The 18,329-nt window shown below is 38.7% G+C and overlaps 1 protein-coding gene across 6 annotated transcripts in view; it reads right to left on the reverse strand.

The window, feature by feature from the left end:
• Positions 1-6,109: 6,109 nt before the first annotated feature.
• Positions 6,110-18,329, reverse strand: part of LOC134532764 (ABC transporter G family member 20-like) — a 100,799-nt gene continuing 88,579 nt past the window's right edge. For all 6 annotated transcript variants that reach the window (XM_063369590.1, XM_063369588.1, XM_063369592.1 and 3 more), the window contains 5 exons: positions 16,456-16,526; positions 15,356-15,444; positions 14,569-14,745; positions 10,379-10,465; positions 6,110-8,043 (listed from right to left, as the gene is read on the reverse strand). In XM_063369590.1, coding sequence (XP_063225660.1) covers positions 7,829-8,043; positions 10,379-10,465; positions 14,569-14,745; positions 15,356-15,444; positions 16,456-16,526 — 639 coding nt within the window. In that variant the 3' untranslated portion in view covers positions 6,110-7,828. The remainder of the gene's footprint in view (positions 8,044-10,378; positions 10,466-14,568; positions 14,746-15,355; positions 15,445-16,455; positions 16,527-18,329) is intronic.

Here is an 18,329-nt window from a genome sequence, read left to right on the forward strand (position 1 = left end):
CCTGAAAAGACGGGACAGTATCGCCTGCACCGCACAGCCGAAAGTTTGCTTTATACTCGGAACATAATACTAATATAAATACTTAGTTGGTTTTTATTTACTTTGAATACATCAATTACTAAGTAAACTTTTGGGTCATGGGTTCGAGTTTCACTTGAGGCACGGGAATTTGCCCGAAATAAACGAAGAGTTATTCGAAGTTTGAGATAGTCAAATCCTCGTGTAAACTAAGCCAGATTCGGGTACTGTAGTTCTGTCCACCGTTGTAATCCATGTAAACCTGCTCGGCGATGAAAGAGTGTTTTGTTGTAGATTTACAACGTATTCAAAGATTTGATTTACACTCGAGGATGATTCGTCAGAGTTCGAATTCAGATTAAATAAACGGAGCATTGTTCTTTGAATGATTCTTTTAAATGTTTTTTTAGACATACGGTATTGCTAGTTACACTGTATGTCATAGGTAAACCTCAAAATCGAAAGAAAAAAATATATATGTGAACACACGGGAAACAAGCCAAAATCAGCCGACATCGAAATTTTTATGCATACCTGCTTATAAATTTAGGCATTGGCCGATTTTGACTTGTTTTCTGAGTGATTGCGTGTTCATAATTTTTTGACGTGACAACGTCTAATAAATCGATGATCGCCGGCTGCAAGCACGAAAAAGTGTCCCGTTACGCACATTGTCCCCTTACGCTCATTGTACGCTTGCGCCGCATCTATCTCTCTTCCACTCGATTGGAACAACAATCGATTTCACTTTTTCGAGGCACATTAAACTTGAAACACTCCCATTCGTTTCCTACTTTTCCTATCATCGTCCTATCCTTAACAGAATAACACATATTGGAATAAGTTAAATAGCATACATGCATAAAAGTTATAGTTAAAATAATCTCTTCGTTAAAGTAATAAACATATTTGAATTAATGAGTGCAAATAAAAGTAAATTTATCAATTAAATTGTAGATTTCGTTTCACTCCTCCTTTGTATGAATATAAAATAGTGATAATTCAATAAAAATTATTCAATTTTATTCATAAAAGTATGCAATAATTTCATCAATGTTTTGTTATGACGTTGTCACGTTAAACTATCGTCCGTAAACCAACTTTACAGACAACCATTTTTTTGTCCGTTAGGTATTTAGGTTTATCTATGAAATACTGTGCAGCTAGTAATACTGCTTGTAAATTAAAACTCACGAATAATCGTTAAAATGATTTGAAGGTATCCGTAAATTCACGAATATCCCTGTATTTTTTTTTTTTAATTTGTTGTTGGTAAATTTACGGTGAACATATTTACAATGAAAGTCGTCTCTCACTAGCCTGCCGGCACAAGGCGGCGCTTATAATAGCTTCCAAATTCGAAAGAAAACTCCCTGACCGTTAGAAATCACAGTAAATTTACGGACTTTTCGACGAAGAAATCACCTCAAATAAACAAGAATATCTTCGTAATTTTAAGCAACTGTTGTAGAAACTACGCCGTACTTCAAAGTCATAATTATAATTTTTTGTGTAAATAGGGTAAAAACACACGTGCAAGTTATAAAATGTGTCTTTATCACGAATCCTAACCATTTTTCGGGTGATTTCTTGTGGGCTGTGGGTTCATGTTCAGAGTAAGTGAACTTTGCACCAAGACCCGTGCTCGGCGGGAAACTGGGTACGTGTAGGTGGGAAGCCTTCTTTTCACAGACGAGATAGCCAAACGCCCGATCGTGCATCTTCGGTTTTTTTTTTTTGTTCATTGTAAATAAATATGGCGGTGTTGATAAAAGGAAAGACCATAAACAAGGCAACGGTATTTATTTGTACACCGCCATATTTTTCGTTTGCCGTGTGTCCGTGAATGTTTATTTTGGACAACTCATAACTAATGGTCAATTATGTTAGGTTAGCAACATTATAAATACTTTAAAACATTGTGGACGGTTGATTTGATTACAATAGCTAAATTAAAGATACTGTGAAATCATGTAAACGGTTTCCTAGCGCTGGATAGCTACATATTAAAAAGTTATTTGCTAAGCAACCATAAAATGATTTTAAAGTATTTTTAATGTAGCTATACTTACCTAATATAACCAACCGTCCACAATGTTTTAAAGTATTTATAATGTAGCTAACCTATCCTAATCGACCGCAAATTTTTTTTGTCACACCGGTTTATACAATGAGATAGAACGAAAAAAAAAAAAAAAAAGCTAGCATGAACTTCGGGTGTGTCTCTCTCGTCTGTGAAAAGAAGGCTTCCATGCCTCCTCGCGTCGTTACAACGCCCATGAACGCACGACAACCCATCGTGTTCGTGCCGTGGTACAGAACTGTACAAGCGCTGAATTAAATCAGATGCTTGTTTGGGAGGCAGGCCTCATCTTTTCTCTCCTGAATGGTTACGCGATCATTCTAGACAGAGGAGGGATTCGGTACAAAAAATTTGGTCAAGGCGGAATTCACAGCAGCCCGTCGCCTCAGTCCATCATACGCCCGTCGCTCACGTGACCTGAAGCAATCGGATGGTCCGAAAAATCCTGTCCATCCGCCCGTCAAAAGCTTGGCCAGCTCTGAATCTATGGTTGGCCGCGGCAGTCAATGGTTATGAGAACAAAGGCCTGTGGTGTTCGTACAGGTCGGGCAATTGTTTTTTATAACAAAATTGCCGTTTTTAAAACTCGTGATAGAACAATTTAATCACGACTCTGAATTTTCGCGAGGAAATGTTAATACGGTAGTACATAAAAACGACATAAATAGGAAACAACAACAATAAAAAAAATGGGTGCGTGTACTTATGTACGGGCATGAGAAGTTATACTTCTTTGGCATCATCAAAAATAGTTTTTAATTGCAAATAATTAATTTAATTAAAATAATAAAAGGGCTGGAAAAAGATAAACACAGTCAATAAAGTTCAGTTTAAATTTGAATTAAAAAAAAAAATTTAGAGAATAATTAATATAAATGACATAAATTGTACTAAATATTATAAGATTCTTAATTTTAAATATTTATTGACTATTTAATATTTTAAAAGAAAATAAATAAATTTAATAATTAATTTCAGTTTATTAATTTTTTAAACATTTATTATTTTCTTATTTTACTATTCACTTTTCATTTTAATCAAAAAGTTTTCATTAATTTTTTTCATTTATTTCATAAATATTTATTATCTATTCAATTTAATGATAAATATTAAAAATTAATATTTTAATTTGATGTTCGATTTTAATTTTTATCACAATTTTTTTATTAAATGTTTTATTAAATTTATTCCTTTATTTTGTAAATATTAAATAAACAATAATAAATTTCCAATATTAATAATTTTTAGTATTAATTATATTAAATAATAATATTTTAATTTATATCAATAAATAATACATACGGATAGTTAACCTCAATTATATTGGAGCACTTGAAAAAGTATAAAGGCACAATTATTTTTTACTAATATTTACGAAAAGTAAATAATATTAATCAAAATATTAAATTTAAATCACTACTGAATATAATTTATTAGCACATATAAATTCGCACTTGTATGAAACTAAAACACGTGATGTGAATGTGGAAACTAGAAACATGTGGATAAATATTATAAATATGAAAACAGTGATCAGAGGCGACGAGCGTGCCAACATGCGCGACTAATAGAGGTTCTATTTCTATTTTGTTGGTAGCTTTTTTTCGAGACTTAATGAGTGGTTTAGCGGGCAGCTTCAACCTGTTAATTTTGTGTTACAGTGATGCGCGAGCATCTTAAAAATTCACTCTCATATTTTTTTCATAACGCACCTAAAGAAGTATAACTTAAAAAAAAGTAAAAAAAAAATACCTACCACAGAGTTTTGAACCACGGCCCTTCAGGATATTGACCGCGCAGTATAACCACTGCTCTGTAATCATTAATAAAAGAAAACTACTCTAAACCGCAACCACACGCAAACAATAGCTAGCCTGAAAGACTTGAGGAAAGAGTTTTAGTGTTATGTTTACCTCCACAATGCTTGTCAGTCGTGTCAGTCCGCTGGACAATTTTCCGTACGATCTTGTCATTGTGAACTACGCAATTTTTCAATTACTGATTTGGCAAGTTCTAAGGATTCCCGTCGGTCAGTTTGCTCGGGTTGTTCTGATTTGGACAGCGCCATTTATTTCCTTGCTGGGCTTTTACTTCCGGTACGTCTGTCTCGTTCGTGCGGTCTTTTATCCCGCGCGCTATTTTTTGTCACTTTGTGTGTGTCCGTGTCCGTGTTTACATTTTCACCTGCCTCCATGTCATCCGCCCACAAACCAGGTTGCAATACGTGTTCCATTTTTGAACCACCCTGAGTGTGTTCTAAGTCGTCGTTACGCGTGGAGTGTTGGTCACATGTTTCTCCCGCCTTCGCCTGATGCGCATCGGTCAAATGCGATTGTAGGTTGACAGCTCGCTCATCAACTGTTTCCGCAGCCGGCGTCTGCACGGGTGGTTCCCGGTCACGCGAGTGTAACGCAGGAAAATCCTCGTCCCCAGAAGACATGACAGTCGCAGTGGCCCGATTACGCGAGCTGTCTTCAGCCGTGTTCGGAGCGCCCCACGCGTCTCTCTCCAGGAGGCTCGGGCAAGCTATGCGCTCGTGCGCAGTGGACTGGCAGTAGCTACATGTTCGCGGCTGTCCCGGGTATATAACTACACCCCGATACCCGTCAATAGTTACATAGGACGGAACGTCTTTTTTAACTTCCATTTTCGCAAGACGAACTCCCGTTTTTACGTGATACTTGTATTTCGTGCCCAAAAACCTCGTCTTGCAAAGTTACGACACGGCCGTATCCTACTAGTTCTGTACGAATTTTGTGATTTTATATTTCTAGAGGCAGGTTCAGAGTTCTTACCATTTTTAAGTTGTCGGATGTCAATGGCTTGTTCAATGGTGACGCTGATCCGTTCTTGATCGGCAGTGACGAGTGATGACAGTCCGTCGGTGCGACGCAAAATTGCTTCACGTGGTCCAGACGAAACGAATTTCAAAAATATACAGTTTTGATGACCGTCAAGCTGTAACGCCTCGATCTGGTCTTCCGTTACATTCAAAACTGTATCTAACCACTCGTGGAGTTCAAGGGCAGATGGGCGTTTAGCAAAAACTATACGCAACGTATTTACTCGAACGTTGGACATGTTTACTTTACACTATATGCGACACAATCAAAAACTGGCGTCTCACTTCAGAGACGTTACCCCGTTTGTCACGTGAGTGACCCGCGCCGCACTCGGAACACGATGTGCACTCGGCGGCGACCCGCACGGAACTATGAACCGCAGCCCTTCAGCATATTGACCGCGTAGTATAACCACTGCTCTGACAGAAGGTTACAGGGAAAGTTTGTATGATATTTTATGTAATACCAAAATAATGTGTTTTTTTTTTAACCTTGGAATTTACTCTTTACTTTGACTATTTTAGTTTACCAAAATAAATTCCATGGTAATTTCACTATCATAAACTTTCACTTGGCACACCAATACGTTTGGTATGTCCCCTAACGTGGGTTTATGTTCATACGCGTGGGTCCGCCATCTTCCTGTGAAAATGTCGTCACATGGTGCGCGCGCAACTTCAACCTGTTAATTTTGTGTTACAGTGAAGCGCGCGCATCTTAAAATTTCACTCTCATCATTTTTTCATAACGCGCCTAAAGATGAATAACTTCAAAAATCCCCCGAGAGAAAACATATAATGAAAGGACGGATGAAGTCCAATTGTGAATCGCTCGGCTAAATGCGTGACGTTGACGGACGAAAGAGCGAAATACAGACGGAGGCAACGGATTATTGTAATCCCGCCTTCACCAATAAAAAATAAATAAAAACCAAATTTGTAATATGTTTTTAGTCAAATATAATTAGAAAGCAGTATTTAACAGAGTTACAAAAGTAAAGACTAAACTAAGAATCGTTGATGACATTTAGACATTTCCAGTCCAAATACTGTACAATTTTTTTTAGTGAGTCTGGCAATTGCTATAGTGCAATTAAACACGTGCTTGAATGAATTTACAAAGCAAAGGGAAATAGAGACAGGCAAAACAATAAAGTTTCAGCAAGTTTAAATTTAAACAAAACTCACTTTATTTATCAGGTATTACTTGAGACACATCAAAGGTGAAAACATATAGCAATTTTCCTAGATCCAAATAATATGGTATAAACTCGGTAATCCACAATAAAACATAGTTCATGAAGTTCTGCTTATCTGACAGTCTTGGATCTGTATTTGTAAAACTCACTCCTACACTACACACACTTTTTCCGACAACCGGCAATGAAACACAAGGTTACAAGTAAAAAAAAAAATAACTCCATTATGTCAACATTATGTTAACACTTTATTACATACTTCAGAGGTAAAAAACACCATGTCCATTTTTTACAAGAAAAAAAAACAGTTGGCACCATGTGCAAATCGAACATTTTCCGCTCTAAGTATTGGTATAGAGCACTTACACCATTAAAGTCCTAATTGAAGTTTTTATAAACAAATACTATGTGCTATTCCCCCAAATATTATTTATAAATTAAAAAATAAAACAAATATCCATCTTAAAAATATTATTTTTGTCTAATAAAGATATTGAACAAAAATATTTTAAAGCGTCATAAACTATTTCTTCTATTAAAGAAGAAACCTAAAAAAGAAACTAAAGTTGAATAAAATCGGAAACTTGCTTGCTCTACTGCAAAGTTTCAATTTCGCGACGTAGTGTCCTATACCTCCAAAATTATGTACGTCTATTACTCTTTGAGTTGCCATCAGAAATATTGCAATAAACAGAATTTGAGCTGGAGCTTATAGGCCGATGTTACAAGATTCGGCTGAAACCTCCGCAGCACTTTATTGGCTGAATACTCTTTCGACCGCTTTTCTTAGCGAGCACATGCTGGTCTCTCAAGCATTCAGTTGACAAATTTATCACAATCGAATATGTAAACAACTGATCTGGAATAAAACACCTACCAGAGATGTAACTAGAGTGGGACAGACGAGGCATGTGCCCCAGGCACCGTATTTTCTTCCTTTTTTTTTTTTGGGAAAAGGGGGGGGGGGGGGTTGAAAGGTGGTTAAATTGTCAGAGTAATTCTTACATATAAATTTATGTGAATATCGCAATGCGCAGAAATCAAAATACAAATACATCAATTATTCAGACAGATTTTTACGAATGTGAAAGTGCACCCAAACGTAAAACGAAATTTCTTTTTTCAGCAAAAAAAAATTACCAAGAAAGCAAATATTTCTGAGGTAAAATTCTGTAAGGTTTCCGTTTTACTTTCCGTCGAAATTATAAATAACATCGCACTTCTTGCGGGCCGTCGACGCGCATATTTTGTCGTGTTGACGTCACGGCGACCTTGTATTTCATTGGCTTCTGAGCGTGTCGGGATCAAGTCCGTCATGGCACTGTGACTCCAGCTTAACAGCAAAAAACACTGGTATTGGAATCATATAAACACTTGATCGGAACTACTGTCTTTTTTTATTTTCTCATTTGCTTGATGTATTCACATTAAAAACTTGCGGCCGTGTCCCGACACAGCCTAAATCAATTTATTTTGACAGTTACATTGCCAAATTAAACCTTCTGCAAAGCAGCGCAGCTTTCGTCGTCGTTACTCTTTGACGAGGATCAGTCTACGTCGTCGCATATCTATGGCGACCGGGCCGTGCCGAGCGATGGGCTGGGCTGCCGGGCCGTGCCGAGCGCTGGGCTGGGTTGCCGGGCCGTGCCGAGCGCTGGGCTGTACTGCCGGGCCGTGCCGAACCGGCTACAGCCTCTTGTAGCGGATGGCCAGCACGCTCATGGCCAGGAACAGGGCGATCCACAGGACGCTGACGGCGAAGCCCATGTAGACCTCGGGCTTGTCGGCGGGCCAGCCGCGCGACACCACGGCCCGCATTGCCTCCACGGGCACGGTCAGCGGCATCAGCCTGTAGAAGTACGTGAGCGACGCGTGCATGCCCTCCGCCGGCCACACGATGCCTGCGCGCGGAACAGAACACCTCGGTCAGCAAGAAAACAAGGTAGCCTGCACTTCGCAGGAATGAAAGCCGCGACCACAACGCAAACAGTTCCGAAGTTTACCGAAGTAAAAATGTGAGGTTAGGTTCGGTCAGTGAAATGAATAATAGTTCTTTATTTTTTTCCCCGGGACGTAGGCTACGTTATGTTATCATAAGTAAAATGAGAGGTTGGTTAGCTTAGGTTTTTTCGTTATTTAAAGTTCTCAATTACATAAAAAAATATATAAATTCTTGCAATATGGCGGTTTTTCATGAGCGATCGGCAGAACTTCGGAACTGTTCAAGCGTGGCTCTCATCCCTGTGAACTGTAGGCTTCACTTAAAAAATACATACAGCCCTTATTACCAACATTGGGAAAAAAAGTTGACAAGGATGAATATCATAAAAATCACATCAATAACTAAGTACGTCCAATTGTTGCGTGTGCTCCGCATACGCACATCAAGATATGTCGCGCGGCGCCTAACCGCGCGCCGATGCAACCAGCACAAGCCAAGTGTTCGCGCGCTGCGCGCAGGACGTTCGGAGCCGCTCGGGAGTCCTCGGGGAGGCTCGTTTTGGCGGGCTTGCCAACCGGACATCGCCGAAGGCGCCGGTTCCGGTTGCCCCGACCGAGAACAATCTGCCATGTTCGATACTAGCAGTTCGCAGAGTATAAAAGGGGGCCCATTTTGCGCTGAAAGAGGAGACTCGTCGCGACCGCCAGCGACACCAGCCGGAGGCCCTGCTGGCCTTGGCTGCGGAAGGAAGCTACACCGTCAACACGTCTCGCCGGCCTGGCGTCACGCTGCCCGTTGGAAGAAGCTACCACTTGGTAAAGTACTGTTTCGTCGTAGACACTTATAGACCGAGTGGGTAGAAAACTTAGAGTGAGAAGAGGGGCAGTGGTGACGGAGGCAAGGCTTGGAGACGGCGGTGTGAGCTTGTGAGTACCGATGAAAGACCTGACAACCGACTGGACATACAACACTTAGGTGCGAAACCCGGCAGTGACACCCGAAGAATAATGTCAGTGCCCACACCGACGAGCATTTCTCCCGCTATGATAGTTTGGGGAGATAGTCAATGGTAACCCCTGCATCGACGAATAAGAACTTGCCCGCAGAAATACGTGTCGACAAGAGTAATGGAAGTCGACGAGGTGTTATATTAATTATTAGAGGTCTGCGTATCCTCGTAAAAACATGCTATATGTATTAGTCATCTAGTGTATAAATAGTAGTATTTTAGTTAATGATGTTTGCTAACTTGCGCATTGACAGAGGTCAACAATATTCCATAAGTCGAGGGGTTTTGTTAGTTATTTTCGTTTGCACTCTGGGAATTTATGTACGTTAATTATTTGTAACTTAGCTTTTCTTTTGACGGTGTACCCAGCACCAAGCGGCGTGCCAAGTATGAGAGCACGGGCAATTGTGAAGTGGATTTGTTAAGCTGCATTCACGTGTCTCATGTTACTATAATTCTTAAACGTTTCTGTTCACAGACTTTTGAATCAGAGCCACGCCGAAAATATCAACTGTTTACGTTTTTTGTCATTAATGTTGTAATGAATAATTTCATGTATAATGAATAATAAATGTGTTGTTACCCTACAGTTGTAATAGCTTTAGATGACTTTTCGCCACACTCTGTTCCATTCCTACTCCTTGTTCCCTTCGTGTGTAACACGAGAGGCTACACAATTTTTAAAACAACTTAAGGTTGGCCGCACAAGTGTCTAGTAAGTTTTTCGGCAATTTTGTAGTATTTATAATTAATTTTATTCGTCCTAAATTATTTATTTCTGTGGTAAAAACGTAAGAACTAGTTGTCTGGAATTTACGTAAATGTTATGAAAATATTTAATTGGTCATCCTAGTCCTTTGACATAACAAACAAAGGTAAAGAAGGCAGTCGTATGAAATTCGTGGGTCGAATTTAATAATCATTTTAATCATCATATATTTATTATATTTCGTAAATTTCAGAGTTAGTTGAATGTAAATTGATCATAAAACAATGCATTATATTTTTGCGTAACTTACCTAGTTACTCATATTATTATCTAAAATGTTACAAATCTATTTAAAATGCCTAACTTAAACAAACTCTATAAACCTGTGATATCTTTTACATTATTTTGATTGTAACCCTTGACCTAGCTGACAAAATTACAAGTAGGCTTAATATATGGGGGTGTATATATATATATGTTTATTTATTTGCAAATAATAAAATATCATTAATAGAGATTAGAAATTTGTGCGTGGATTTGCGTTTAAAATTACACTAAACCACAAACTTTACTCACCACACATAAATATCATTGGGTAAAGACAGCCAGAACCAATATGAGTTGCCGTGGATTCATTATCACACATGATGGAAATCAAAAAACCTGAAACAAAAAAAAAATCCTAGTTTTAATAATCATAAATTTATTGAAGGGAAAAAACTTCTAAACTACAACTGTCTTAAAGTAATATGGTCAAAATAGCATATATACGTAGATTCTGCTACTGAAGAGTGTCGATTACGTGATAAATTTGTATAATTATAGTTCTGGGTTGCAACAGCCTAAGGCATAATAAAAAAACAAGTATAAAATTATTTTAAATACGCTTCCAGTTTTTTTTTACACGGAGTTAGGTAATGTCAATAAATGTCATGTTGTTACAGAGCTGAGGTCACTTCCTTAGTCACCATCGCCATATTGAAACGTATAAAAAAAAGTTGCGAAGGTGGTGCTCATACAAGCCTGATGATAAAGTAAGTTTGAAATAGAATTTCCTTCGGCAAACACGGTCACTTCCATAAAATACAGTCCTTTAATCTTACAAACACTACACTGCACCAAATAGTTAATGTGTCCCTCAAACATGGCACAGACTGGATAAGAAGCAGCTTCACGCATGGCAAACAACTGTTTTTGATGTGGAACATCTCAGCTCTCGGTATACGGCATTTGGTGGGAGTGATTTCTCTAATGGAACGGAAATGTGTAACCGCGGTGCTGCCATCTGAGGCGCATGGCGCCAACAAAAGTTCGCAAATTCAGAGGGAAACTTTATTGTATTAACTGTTTAGTGAATTTAATCAAGATCGGAAGCATTTTAATAAAATTCCTTGTCGAAAATAAGACCCAAAGCCGGATTTCATTAATTTTTCATGTCTTTTTGACGTGACGTCTAATAAATCGATGAACGCCGGCTGCACGCACGAAAAAGGACGACTCATTGTCCCGTTACGCACATTGTCCCGTTACGCACATTGTACGCTTGCGCAGCATCTATCTCTCTTCCACTCGATTGGAACAACCATCAATTTGACTTTTTCGAGGCACATTAAACTTGAAACACTCCCATTCGTTTCCTACTTTTCCTATCATCGTCCTATCCTTAACAGAATAACACAGATTGGAAGAAGTTAAATAGCAAACATGTATAAAAGTTATAGTTAAAATAATCTGTTCGTTAAAGTAACAAACATATTTTAATTAATGAGTGCAAATAAAAGTAAATCTATCAATTAAAGTGTAGATTTAATTTCACTCCTTTGTATCCATACAAAATAGTGATAACTCAATAAAAATGATTCAATTTTATTCATATAAATATGCAATCATTTCATCAATGTTTTGTAATGACGTCACGTTAAAATATCGTCCGTAAACCGACTTAACAGACAACCAATATTTTTGTAGCGTTTATCGGAGCCGTTTCATCATGTAGTATGCTAATCAAACAATTCAATAGTTGAAGTAGCTGATCCGGCAACGAATTCCAGCGGCGGGTGTGGAAACTACGTGTGATTCGCTTCAAGAAATGTATTTGAAAACACAATTTTTGAAATTTTTTTGGCGCTCAGCATTATTTGAAATAATTGTAGGTTAAATTTCGTGTCCCGAGTTTCGTTTTGTAAGTGCATTTGCCACATGAGAACACAAGTATTTGCACGATACCGAGGTTCGATGTATACACATCTCTGGTGAGATGTTGACTTACAAGGATACAAACTTAACATGATATTGTTTCAAGGCATGCATTTGGCATTAGAAACTCAAAAATTGGCATATTCGGCAGGCAAAGCATTTTAAAACCCTGGTAGTTTGTTCTTGTCGCTTTATATTGTTTGTTATTTTCCTATTTTTAAAATTTTCTCATTTTGTATTTTTTTTCGTTTCCATAGGCTTTTCACTTTAAATATGTATATATTTTTTAATAAGCACTTTCTGTGGTTACCACACTGATATAATATGCATCTCTTCATGCCCGAAACTACAACTACTACTTATTGAAACAATATCAATATGAATGCCACAGTCCTAGCAATTCATCACCATACTGTAGAATTTCTCAGCTGTGAGGTCATAACACGTTATTTAATCATTAGCATTCTTTTTGTTTGCGCGAGGATCAAGTTGGTAAGATCAAGTCTTCTGCTCTCAGCGGAGACTCGGCAAGTATGCTACATCTCGCTGCAACCCTTAAAGAAGCGCCGCGCCACACTCAATGAGGCCCATTATAAGCTGAGGCCTCACTATAATATGAGACCTCCCTATCTCGCAAGGCCTTCTTATAATAAGAGGCCTCCATATACGGCGAGATCTCCCTATCACGCGAGGCCTTCCTATCTGGTGATACCTTCCTATCAGGCGAGAATTTCTTAGTAAACTATGTCCCTTTATCAGATAAGGCCTCCCAATATGTGAGGCCTCCGAATCTGGTAACGCCTCCCTATCAGGTAACGCCTCCCTATCAGGTAACGCCTCCCTATCAGGTAACGCCTACATATCAGGTAACGCCTACATATCAGGTAACGCCTCCCTATCAGGTAACGCCTCCCTATCAGGTAACGCCTCCCTATCATGTGTAGCATGTGTGCTACAGCCTCTACCTTTGATAATGTTTAGGTTGGCAGAAATGGTTAACTTATTTTATTAACCTTTCCGGATGCCCTGGTAATAAGAGTTATTTTGGATTTAAGTTTGTTATATTTTGTTTTAAAAAAGGAATTGTAATTCTTGTTTAGTCTTAGTATTTTTAATTTTAAGATTTTAAGTTATTAAATTGGTATGGAACGTTCAAGGACACTACCGAATATTTTGGTAATCGCGGCGCTAGGCGGCGCGCAGGTGAACAGCTGAGTGTGTGACGTCAGGGGAGGCGGCGAACGGCAGTCGCCTGGTGGCCCGGGCGGGCGCGGACGTGAGTAAAACGCGTGTTGGCCATGGTGAAGGTGCCACGTCGAAGTGACTTGCCGGTCGAACATCTGAATACGAGTTTTCCTTTTTGAATATGAACGGGGTTCATATATATATATATATATATATATATATATATATATATATATAAAATTAGGAACGCCTTGGTACGATGAAAAGCGAGTGCTTGGTGTGTGTGAATGTCGCGAGGATTTTCCAAGGATGAATTAAGTGCGCCATGACTCCAAGACGGTATGGCGAAGGATTCGTCATATCCGTACAATCACCCGCAGCTAAGGTAACGTGTTATGGCAAGGGACATCACGACGTCAAAAAAGCAAGTAAGTGCCAGCAGTGCCACCTTTGACCCCTGCTGCGAAACTATAATCTGTGAATTTTTGAGATTTAAATTAACGGACTAATAACACTGAAACTGGGATTTTATGTTCAGCCGGTTCATCCAATCCCTGCCAGACGTGGAAGAAAAAAGACGTCGACCGTTAGAAAATGACATAACTGAGAAGGGCTTGTTAACCCATAATTTGTAATTAGCTAAATTATTGATATATTGATTTGGATGCTAATGTGGGTCAATTTTTTGTTAGATTTCATTCTGTTAATTGGTATTTACAGTAGTGCTACGCCCGGTGCGTATCTATATTTGTTATTGTATTAATATGTTCTTATATATTTTTAATGCCTTTTTGGTAAATTCCCTTTAAATTACGGAGCTCCGAAGTATATGATCAAATTATACTTTTGGGGGAATTGTTAAAGTATTTTTATTTAGTTTTATTATATAGCTTTTTTAATAAGTAGTAATAGGGTATGTATTTTATGATGGAGGCGCCGATTTGTGATGAAACGATTTTATGGTATATTTATATATATATTTATTAAATGTTGCCATATACATTTTGCGTCTTTTTAACTTGCTGCCTCCTCTCACTGTTCGCAATCTTATTAGTATTTTTTAAGCCTGCCATTTGTTTGGGTTTTAATATTTTTTTTTTTTGGGTTTACCTGCACTCGCGGTACGGGGCAATATAGGAGTATTAGTGTGTCGCGGGTTGCGGAAGTTGTTTAGTTTGGCCGGGGTTTAGGGCCAAACTTTACACCTTTAACGCCTTCCTATCATGTAACGCCTCCCTATCATATAACACCTCCCTATCAAGCGACGCCCACTTCAGGTAAGGCCTCCCTATCAGGTAACGCCTCCGTATCAAGTGACCCCCACTTCAGGCGAGGCCTCCCTACTGGTCGAAGTGTCAGACGAGGTCCGCCCGCATGCCACTCACCGAAGAACATGCCGCTGATGCCCTGCAGCAAGGTGAGCACCAGCACCAGGGCGAGGTTGCCCACGCACTCTATCTGGTAGATGAAGAAGGAGAACACCATGAGCAGCAGCACCTGCCCGCACATCATCGCCAGCTGCGACAGGAAGTACGACAGCATGATCTCGAACGACGTCACCCCTGCAACAGCCACAATCAAACAAACTGACTGAGGCTGAAGAAACTAAAACCACGAACTGACATTTGAGCTTAAGTCTTTTGTGAACAACCTTTAAGTACCTAGGAGCAATCTAACAAATTAAACCTTGGTTAAAACACGAATACATTGTGTACATTCTAGGACCTAACAGCATGTGGTAAAGCGTTAAGTAAAATGATAATTTCAACGGAGCACATTTTCGGCACTCACACTATGTTAGTTCGTACTTTTCATTTCATAACAAGGAATTCCACTATATATATATATATATATATATATATACAGTGGCGGATCCAGGATTTTGGTTTGGGAGGGTTTGACCCAGCTGAGGCTAGGCTTTATCAAGGCAAACACTAAAACAATAGTGGACCCAGATGCTTTTGGAGGGGGCTTGAGCCCCTTAGCCCCCCCCCCTCTGGATCCGCTACTGTATATATACGTGTGTATATGTATATATCTAACTGCTTGCAGTTGACTTCTTCCCTTGAGACGCTCGTAAGAAATCTGCTCAATGAAGGCGTCACAAGTCGGTCAACATGAAGCTGCCAGCGCAGCAAGCAGGTGACCAGTAAGTAGTACGTGCTGACGTGCCTGCGACAATGATGCGGTCCAGGAGCCCCTCCTTCCTCTCGTGGATGATGGTCCACACGGACAGCGCCAGCCCGAAGAAGAACATGACGCTGTGGACAGGAGTCAGCAGTTAGTTAGTTCGTCGGGACCAATCGGCCTGCCTTCTCGCGCGCCATCACCTATCCTCGTGCAAAACGACTCGGTGGTCGGCGTACTTCGAGCGGACGGAATTTCAGTTCAGATCCCGGTCCGGTGGTAGTTAAGTGTTGGGGTAAGGTTGCAGTAATTGCTAACGAACATGTGCCAACATTCACATTCCTACACTAAAAAGAAAACTTGTTTCTTTTTTTTATAACTCAACATTGTACAATAGTTGACTTAATGCTTGTTTGATAATAAAATACTTTCAAATCGGTAATAATCTTAGAACGATTGGAAAAAACAATCCTTTCCAGTAGTTATTATTGATAATATTTACTTGTTAATAATTTCGGCATTGTTTTACTTCAATTAACAAACTGGAAGTAAAGACTACATTTTTTAACAAATTAATATATATTAACTAATTTATACCAGCAAATACTTTCTTTCTAAACATTTTTATCTGAATCTAAACTAAACATTAAAATATCCAGTTTATTGCATATAGAACAAAATAATTTTAATTTACTCAAATCATAAAAAAAAATGTGCAAGCAATATTTTATACACAAGATCCCAAAAAATCAACGATATTCTGGACAATGTGGTGGAGCCACAAAAAAAAAAGTGGAGTTCTTAAACCGAAACAGCAAAGTTACCAAAAAAAATCCGATAAAAGTGATACAAATTTTGTGGGTTAACGATAGCATATAATTAATAGTTTATAATTAACGTTTCTTTGTTAAGCAGTGACCAATGTATCATTCCATTGATTCGCCTGTCTGCTGCAGCAATGGAACTAACTTCACGGTAAAGTAGAATATCATAGCCGTTGCCTGTTTTGCTAAAAAGTTTGTATACAAATAAGTAGGTTACGTTTGAGTTTGAATACAGTTTCCAGTGCATCTTAGAACTAAACCTTCGTTATCACGTAATACAATTTAGACGAACCACAATGGAACTGGATGTATTTTACTTACAACAGCAGCAAAGCAGGGGCTGTGAAGTTGAGGAATGTCGGCCTTCTGCTTCCAAACACCGGCTCTTCAAACTGAAAATATGACGATACAAATGACTAAAAATTATTTTTTTTTTAATATATAAACAGATGTATCACTTGAGGATCAAATGGAAATTTTTCCGTTTATTTGCACATGAACGAAAGCGTGTTTTCGAAAACTTTCGTGAACGCAGTATAAGGCTCGTGTCCTTGTAAGAAAAATTGCAAGACATGAATCACATCCCGGGGGAACCGGGTTTATCCCTGTCATATCATCCTGGTTTCTGGTTTCGGTTCGACCGACGGTTTTCCTGTGTCACTCCAGGCAAATGCTGGGTCGGTTCCTTACTGCAGACGCGGGCCGATACCTTCTCCAACCATCCAGGATTAAGTGTCGAGTCTCGCCGTCCGTAATCACATCGTAGGTGAAGAGATTTTAATGGGGTGTGTCAAGTTCCAGGTCATTATTTCATATTAAATTTTAACTCATTTATACTTGCCGACTTTTCCAGTGGCCAAACTTCGAAAATTTTACAAAAAAATGTATATAGTGCATACGTTTTGCAAAATTAGCTGGAAGTCTGTTTGTGCAGTATGGTTAAGGATAATTTTACTTCATTGACAAGATATGCAAGGTTTGTAGAACTTTGTTCAGTTAGATATTACCTAAGACGATTCACGTTTCATCATAAACAGTTCCTTTATTTTTTTTAATAACCGATTCAGCAGCACATTTAAAGGCGTATATCAGTATTGGGAAGCACTTTAGACCATGCGTGGTAAATATGTTTTCAACTTATTTTTACGTGAAATTTGTGGGTCAAATTCTTATCCACTCTGTATACTGGACATAGCATGCAGAACATTTTATAATGTATTTTTTTGGTTTTTGTGGCTTTACAAACCGCAAGGACAAACGCGGGCCCTTTGTTTAAGTCAACATTTGAGGCTGGGTCAACTGTAGTTGCTCACGTGAAACAAGTGATTTCCTAACAGAGGTTTCCTGACGAGGTCTTGTCATTAAGACGAGGCGATAACAGAGCAGGAAACCTTGGAAAGATTTCATTAATGTCTTATCATACCAATAATTACAATATTGTGATGGTGTTGGAAAACGAAGTTGTTAAGTCCAGTTGCAGAAAACGGGTTGTTTTGTAATAACCAAGACAAAGAAGAAAACTTATGTGGCCAGAATAATTAAGTAAATACAAAGTGTTTTTCTAAAGGATGTTTCAGGCATCAAACATTTATTTTGGGACGTACAATTTTTTTTCTCTTTGATAGGAAAATACCCTGAACCTGTTTGTGTTAGTTACCGAATTATCTTTTTCAGGAACTCCACCAATCAAAACATAAAATTACAGTTATTATTGTGCACAATTAAAAACAATTCGTCTCAAAAAGGCCATAAATATATATTAAAATAAGAATCATAGCAAAATGAAGCGTTCATATCCAAGATGGCTGTGTGCTCCCCCGTAGCGTGTGCCAGCGGAAGATGTAATATAGCCAGGAATTGTCAGGATACGGCATGCTGTGAAGTAGCTGAAGTCTTTTCCTTCCTCACCATCGCCGCATCGCAACGACACAAAACATCGAGGAAAGTACGTTTTACCTCGCTTGATGATGCTCAACAAATATGGACTGAAACTGTCGTCATTAAACACGGTTACTCCTACCAAAATATACAGTTTTTAAAATCTGCTCCTCAACGCAAGACCGTTGAGAGAAACTAAAGGCCCAGGGGCAAAAAAAATAACAATTTAAAATTCCAAAATCAAAATATTAAGACTAAACGTTACCATGGCGGTAAATGGAAATCTGAATGGCGTGTGTTGCTTAAATTGTATGTTA

Source organism: Bacillus rossius, chromosome 6 (genome assembly GCF_032445375.1).
Source record: "Bacillus rossius redtenbacheri isolate Brsri chromosome 6, Brsri_v3, whole genome shotgun sequence".
NCBI classification, from domain to species: domain Eukaryota; kingdom Metazoa; phylum Arthropoda; class Insecta; order Phasmatodea; family Bacillidae; genus Bacillus; species Bacillus rossius.